Source organism: Pterocles gutturalis, unplaced genomic scaffold (assembly GCF_000699245.1).
Source record: "Pterocles gutturalis isolate BGI_N339 unplaced genomic scaffold, ASM69924v1 scaffold51127, whole genome shotgun sequence".
Taxonomy (NCBI): domain Eukaryota; kingdom Metazoa; phylum Chordata; class Aves; order Pterocliformes; family Pteroclidae; genus Pterocles; species Pterocles gutturalis.
The window spans coordinates 1-7,816 of record NW_010117452.1 but is presented as its reverse complement, the minus strand read 5'-3'; the positions used below and the strand labels follow the sequence as shown (position 1 = coordinate 7,816).

The 7,816-nt window shown below is 36.0% G+C and overlaps 1 protein-coding gene across 1 annotated transcript in view; it reads right to left on the bottom strand.

The window, feature by feature from the left end:
• Positions 1-3,993, bottom strand: part of IMMP2L (IMP2 inner mitochondrial membrane peptidase-like (S. cerevisiae)) — a gene marked incomplete at its 3' end in the record, with an annotated part of 7,036 nt that extends 3,043 nt beyond the window's left edge. The window contains exon 1 of the mRNA XM_010075779.1: positions 3,859-3,993. Within this exon, the coding sequence (XP_010074081.1) occupies positions 3,859-3,993 (135 nt within the window). The remainder of the gene's footprint in view (positions 1-3,858) is intronic.
• Between the last annotated feature and the right edge of the window lie 3,823 nt (positions 3,994-7,816).

The following is a 7,816-nucleotide window of genomic DNA, read 5'->3' as shown; positions in this document are numbered from 1 at the left end:
TCACAAGACATTCACTCTTCCCAATTACTAACTAAAAGCATGCAAACTGAGATCCCCAGCCATATGACGAAGCCTCGCAGGACATGAGGTTCCATAAGTAGGAGGGTAAAAGCATGCCCTTTTACTATAAATAATGATTAACTTGATAGTTGTTATGCTGCTAGTGAATACCAGAAGGTCACAACTTATCTGCTTATAGCTTGGGGAACAGAAAGAATATTCACATGAGCTCATAGGCTTAGGTACAGTAATCCTAATAATAAAGTTAGGGGAAACTGCCACAGAATAATTACAACTGCTACTATGCATAATGGAATAGAACATTAAATAATGTTTGCCAGAGATCGCTGGTCAGGCTACTTGCTATAATCCTTGGTATTGAACTGTTTGCAATAGAACTTGCATATAAAGCTACACATACGCTGTCATTTTCCACCTCACTTGAAAACAGTCTATGTGATTTAATTAATGTACAAATTTATATATCGGGGGGGTCCCTTTTCAACATTGTTATGTATGAAGACTTAGTAATACCAGACAAGCAATGAAACTCAATAGAAAAAAAAACATAAATGGATATCAAGATGTCCATATGATAACAAACATTTTAAAATATACAAAGTGCATTACAAGAGGAGTCACAAAAAATCCACAACAGCCAATTAAGAAATAATATTACCAGTTATTTGTGCCACTTACATTCAATGTTGTAAACAGATTACAACTCACTTGAAACCTGCTATTAACAAAATGCTAGATGAGCACATCAGTTTATAAAACCCTAAGCAACAAAACCACCTCATGTGAGGATTAATAAAACCAGTAATTTTGGAAAGAAAAAAGAAGGTAATGAAACAATTAAAAAATGTTAAAATTACAAACTGCCATAGTTCACTGTTATTCCCTCTAGGTTAGAGTTAATACTCATATACACTGAAATCAGTACAAGTGAAAGAATTATGACAGGTGGCTGAAAGCACTGTAGAAACACAAAATCAGCTTGAGACTATGCAACGCACGAAGTCTGTCTTAATTGATTGGGAATAAATCAGAAAATGTGTATTTTCATTAGAACCTTTATTCAGCGTGCTTGGCAGTGTGTCAAGAAGTACTACCATTGTCAGTAACTACAAAGCAGCAGTAAGACTTGTCCAAAACAAAGAAGAGAAGGGCTGGGGGAGGGGAGGGACCACGCAACAGAGAACAAGAATAGGAGAGCAAGCATGACACAGCAAGATTTATTCCTTGCTTCTTCTCAGAACTTTTAATTTCAGGCTCAGCAGGAGCCACAATGATGAGTACACAAAGCCAGCTAGACATTTAAGATGTCTAATACAAACAAACTCTTGGGAATCATACCATGATACCTTCAAATTGAGACAACAAGGTAGCACTGGAAGCATGTGACTGACGGATGTATGACTACATGGTGAGTGAACTTTACGCTCCCTCACATCCATAGCTTTCAGATATATTCAACATAGACCACTCATCAGAGAAAAAAAGCAAACAGACAGAATTGCAATGCAATGACCAGTACTCCTTCAAGCTACTCTGCAAGAGAGGGATATATTCCTTATAATTATGTCCCTGCCAGACTTACTTAGGTGCCTAATGAATCCTGGCAAGGAAATCAGTATCTTATTAAAAGCACTAGGAAGTTTTTTTTTGTAGCCTGAAAAACATCCATACGCATAGAAGTTTAAAACAAACTTCTATTTCAGTGCTATAGTCCAGAATAAAATCAGAGAGAGAATTTTACAGACACTGAGATGTCAGTAAAATTAGAAATGTCAGCTTTCAAGCTACCCATACTTCAATCAATACAGGGAATATTTAGCCAACAGACACATCAAGGGAAGAGCTTAGATTTTAATCACCCACTGAATATATATTGCTTTCCCTAGCCACTACAAAGAGTGCATATCCTTCTGTCAAGTTGAATAAATCTGAGCAAATAACTGTAGTGTTTTTCAAATCTTCCATGGATAAGCCACAGTTAACTATATGCCCTTCAAGTGAGTACAGAAGCAACATTCCAGAACAACATCAGAGCACTCTTTAACACTTGAGACTTTGACTTCAAAGGAAATATAAAACTGAGGTCCTAACCAGAGGGGCTTGATAGACTTGTGGAGTAGGGAATCTAGAAAATTTATTTCCAGCTATCGAGGTACAATTATCCAAAGAAGAATGGATATCAAACAGAACATTATGTCACAGACAGAAAACACCAATCAACGAAAGGCAATGTGGCATGCTAAAAAAACCACCCCTCAGAAATTAAATACTCAGGTCATGCTTACTAGTAGCAAAAAAACAAAAACAAAAACAACAAAAAAACCCCCACAACCAACACACAACAAAACAAAACACAAACCCACCAAAACCAATAAAATCCAAGATGCATTTCCATCTTGAATGCTGCATGTGGCTCTAGATCCCAATAGAGGCAAAAAATGGGGAGATAGAAAATGCAGGAGTTGTATCTGTCTGACTGATTTTGTACTTCTCTAGATGCTGCGTTATATATTTTAATTTCTCCTTTCTGAAGAGAGTAAAAAGAGAATGGAACTGTTTTTCCCAGTTTCCCATGCCTCTCCTCCTTTCTAGAGCAAATTTCTGGCTCTGCAACTGTAAGCCAAGATCCTAACAATCTCTTTGGTCATCAAATAACATTTATAAAAAGGGCAAAAGTAACTTATGTTACACCTAACTTCTGGTCTTGTAGAATTACTGGAGTACTATGATTTCACTTTGGTTCCCATTCTTGAGGCGCCAGCTGCCTTCTAGACCAGCTGAGGTTTCTTGACAGAAGTTAAACATCAGATTACTGACCGCCACAAAAGGCACAATGCCACCTTGCCATTCCCTCCTTCCCACTGCACACTTTTTATAGCATTAAACACAAATCAGCCAAGCCCAGGTTTTAGCCCAGGTTTTAGCCTAAGTTTTGTCTGCGTGAATGCTGCATAATTCAAACTCCAGCAGCTGGTCTTGACTGCCGTAAAACCTCTCTTCAGAGTTCTAAGCTTACTCAGATAATCAGAAAAGAGGGCTTGGTGTCCAAGAATCAAATCCTAATTGGAATGTTGCAACATTGGAACAAAATAAATTATAGTTATCAGCAGTGATGCACAGCAATACACAATGCATATGATTTAAAATGCAAAACAAAAATACAAAAATTGGCCAATTACATTACAACATATATTTTTCAAGTCTCAATAACAGAGGAAACAAAAGTATCTGTCCACTATCATGAGTATGTATTTATCCTGTCAATGTTATACAGCCTATTTATATTTATTTGCTTACGCTGTATTAACATCCAGTATAACCAAAGTATATAACCAAAGTAAAAACAGTGAACCAATACTTACATCCTGATAAGCATAGCCATTTTCAGTATTCTTCACTGAAATTGTTCCATACTTGTTCATTAGAAAGAGCAAGTATAGCAAGAACTGGTTTTGCCTTACAATTACTATAATACAGCTACTAAAAATCAGTAAAGCCTCTTTGTGAGTCATCAATTCAATCCAAAGAGACAAAAGCTCGTACTCAAAAAAACAAATCTTTATTTCTAAATGACTACGAAGATATCAAAGAAATATATCTTTATCACTACTTATCTATATATTTTCCTTTCACAGAGAGAATCTGGCAAGTTTTGTTCTCAGAAGCTTTTGTTTTCACATCATAAAAGTATTTGTTTAACAAAGTTGAAATTAAACTATTCCATATTACAAAGCGGTCATCTAATAACAACGGAGAAAAATGTTTTTCCACTTTGTTATTGTCAATGTACAGTCACTTTTTAATTTCTGGACAGACAAAAGATATTTCCAGCAATACCTGCATCGATGCTCCTTCCACCCTTGCTACACAGGCAACTCTATCCAGAAAAGTCACCGTTATCGGAACACCAACAAAGAAACCTTTTAAAAAGGCTTTAACGTATCTCTTCCCCAAACCTTGAGCCTGTGCCATAATCTGAAAAATATGAAAAAAAAAATGGAAAAAAAAGTTTGTTATGAAACAAATTTTAGGTAACAACAACATTGTAGCAATCCAACAAGGAGCAATTAAGAATAAATGAATTATATGACCTGTTAGGGTCTCCCAATATCCATAGTGAAAAAAAAGAATGAAAAAGAATAGAAACCTTCATCAGAATCTAAAGGTCTGCTCTACAAGAAGAGCACTTGATAGCTGACATTTACCCTTTAGCTCATTTGACCATTTCTCGTGATCCAATGCTAGCAAAAGTACTTGATAAAAATGACTCAGTGCTAAGCAAGAAGCAAACTGATATAACTAGACAAAATCTAATTACGCATCTCTGAAAAAAAAAAAAAAAACGTAGATTGAAATAACTAATTACAGAGCATTCAGATGGAGTTTACAACCAAAACACTTTAAATAATTTTCTCTCTATACATGGGTAATTATTAATTTGTGACCCCCAAAGACAGATTGTGTTATGTAAGGGAAAGCTAACTATTTGCAACACATTAACATTTCTTTATTAAATATCTTCACACATAAAAACACACAAATGCATAATTTCCACACTTGTGGTAACTGCAAACATGTAAAATCAAATCAAATTATCACCTACATCATAGGGGGACACAGTAACACAATGACTCTTTGTTCACTACTACATCAAAAGTTAAAAGCATATTGGCAAGACTGGGCAGCTAAGTAACGACACATGGGACTATTCCACTCCAACTCACCATTTATTATGCCATCTATCTCCCACCTATTTATTTAGAATTTTTGAAACACTGAACATTCTTGAAAAATACCTACGAAGTACGCTGAAACACAAGTTGTTTAATCATATTAGTTACACCTCTGCAAAGCAAGCTGAGTACCCAGATACAGCCACAAAGGTACAAGTCTATTTGTCATAACTGCAGTTTCGTTATAGGAAATGCTGCCCTTCATCTATTGGAAAATCCAACTTAAACTGTTGATTCCACCAGGAATCCTTGGTAGACCCCATACAAGACCAGTTTGAGGAGTCCCTGCTCCCTCTATTGCATCCTAACTCCAACAGACAGTAATAAGAGAAAACCAACTGTGCCCTGAAGTTTTGAGCCTTTCAGTGTGTTTATATTCAGGAACACAGTACAATTTTTCAACCAAAATAATGGAAAACATAAATACATGCAGTTTCGTTCAATCCTCTTACAAACAGAATATTCAGAATTTCACAAAATAATCATTTTTAATTTGTTGCATTTTCAGAAATATGTAACTCACTAACTATTTGTATGCAAAATACAAATTCAAATCACACTGATGAAATAATACTGAAAGCTGTATTTCTGTCACAGATATGGTTTCTTAATTCCATAAAGCATTACACCTAAGAGTGGAAACCCAGTTCTACAATGTAAGCCATTAGCATATTCTTCATTAAAATTCTTTATAGATATTAATATCTTTGCAAATTTGTTTAGAAGACAAGATCTGCCTTCTAAAAGACAGGAACGTCTTTATTATTACTTCTGACATTCTCCTTCACAAGGTTTTAAATCTCTTGGTTTTTTTTCTGAAGTGGAAATACTTCACCATCATCTCTGACTCTTGCTCATAACAAAAGTTTAACTAGTAAAAAGACTGAATGTATTTAATGCTTATAATTTGACTATATTTTATTTCTGCACATTTAATTAAAACATTTTCAGTTTGCATTAACAGCTTTCACTAAGAATTTGAAATAGGTTCTGGAACAACAAAAACCTCAATTCAAGACAAATGTTAAAATGCTTTACTTTCAGCTTATCGTTTAAGAACTCACTACTGGAATCCATCCACCAAAAGGGACTATTGCCTCAATGGGCAAGGATTTACCTTTAGAATTATTCCACACAAAAATAAAATCTCTGAAAACCAAGGTTTTGTCTACTGTTTAACAAACTATACAATTTCATACACCTTAACACCCTTCTCTCAACCTACCGATTCTGAACGTCACCTCTCAACTTTTCTTGCTGGAATTCTGCCCCACTGCAATGAGGTCTGGCAGACCTTGTCCACTCTAACAGCAATGCCAGCCTCAAAACACAATTTTGAGACGTAGCCCACAAACGTATCCACCATGTTCTCTACAGTCACTCTTTGAGCTGAAAGACATTGCCTGACAGATGTATATCACAATATGACTGATTCAGGATTTTTTTAAAAAATCTTTAAGAAATCACACTAATTTACTTACTCTTTAAATTTTTCATAGTCAAACCTATTTTTCACTACTAATGAAGCATGAATGTTCACCCCATTCCTTCTACTTCTACTTCTACCCCATTGACAGATTTTGTTATAAACTTCTTGCAAAAGCCCCATGCTGGTATCTACAGAAAAATCCAGTATCTGAAGAAAAGTAATTGGTCAATCCCCAGGAGACCAACCACATGCTCCTGGAAGTACAAGCTAATTAATAGTGACACAGAATCTAGCAGCCAGGTTAAAACAGTTAAGTCAAAATGAAACATTCGCAGTACATCACTTGGACAAGGCAACACTCCAAGTATTAAGCAGCTGTGGACAAAGCTGGGAGTTCAGGTCCTACTTTCGTGGTTTTAGACACACCCAGTACAAGGCACAGAATGAATAAAGATGAGAGGAAAAATACCAACAGCACCCCTACAAGCAATCTATTTGCAAAGCCACCAAGGCCAACAACAGCTGTTGTGCTGAAGGACCTCCCTGCTTGCCCTGAATTTTCCTCCCTCCTTCCCTCCCTTCCACTGGTTTTATCTTCCATCCACACCAAGATAAGTCCTTCATTTCCAGTCACATGCAACATTCTGAAAGTTTCCTGGTTCCCCACCTTCCACAGTAAGGGACAGGTTTTCTCCAGGACACAAACTGAGCAGGCCTGCAGACTACTCTACTGTAGGCGGCCTTCTTCCCAAAAGATAGTAACCATATGCACACACATTGTAAACAGTTTGAGAAGAACTGCTTTAAAAAAAAAGATCCATTTTTAACCTTAAGTCCTTCCATATAACAAAACATTTTTTAACACAAGGGTAAGAAGTTACTATATGTCAGTATCTCACTGAACAGTGCACATTCTTGTCAGGTCTATTTTATGAGCTTTCCCCTCCAAAAAACACAGACAAGCGTTTACCATAGGATAAGTACGTGAACATGCAGAGTTGCCATGCAACTGTTGACAAAATAGTTCATCATCCAACTGCCAGTAAAGGGAAGGTTCCCCATCACTCTGTCAGTAAGACGGGCTTCAAGTTGTCTTGCATTGCCACGGGGGAAGAGCTGGAATGTAGGCAGAAGAAAGACAGCTTGCAGCATTATCTTCTACCAGTAAGCGTACACATGAATGGCAAATCCTCAACTGACAAATACCATTTGATTAAAATGTGTAGTGTTTTCTTTTCTTAGGAGAAAAGATGGGGAAGAAGTAATGCTAAGCATTTACTGTAGTCGCAAGAAAGAATTTAGGGTAGTAAAGGCTAGGCACAACAAAGATCCTTACAACTTAAAAAAACCCAAAAACCACCAAGTAATTTTCTGGTTGGAGTATTGGTTTAAAAAGACAACACTAGATAGCTGTCCCTCCTGCAGATAATATTCTGCCCTTAGACATTATATTGTATAAGCTCAATGTGCTCTAATTAACTATTTTCTTAGAAAACATATTTAATTTGGGAAAATTTGTGAAAACTACTGAAGAAAATATTTCTATAACTTTCTAATATTTCACTTTGATACATCTCTCTATATTATAGAGAAATTTTGTAGTTATATTTTTTCTAGTTTGCATTTATTTTAT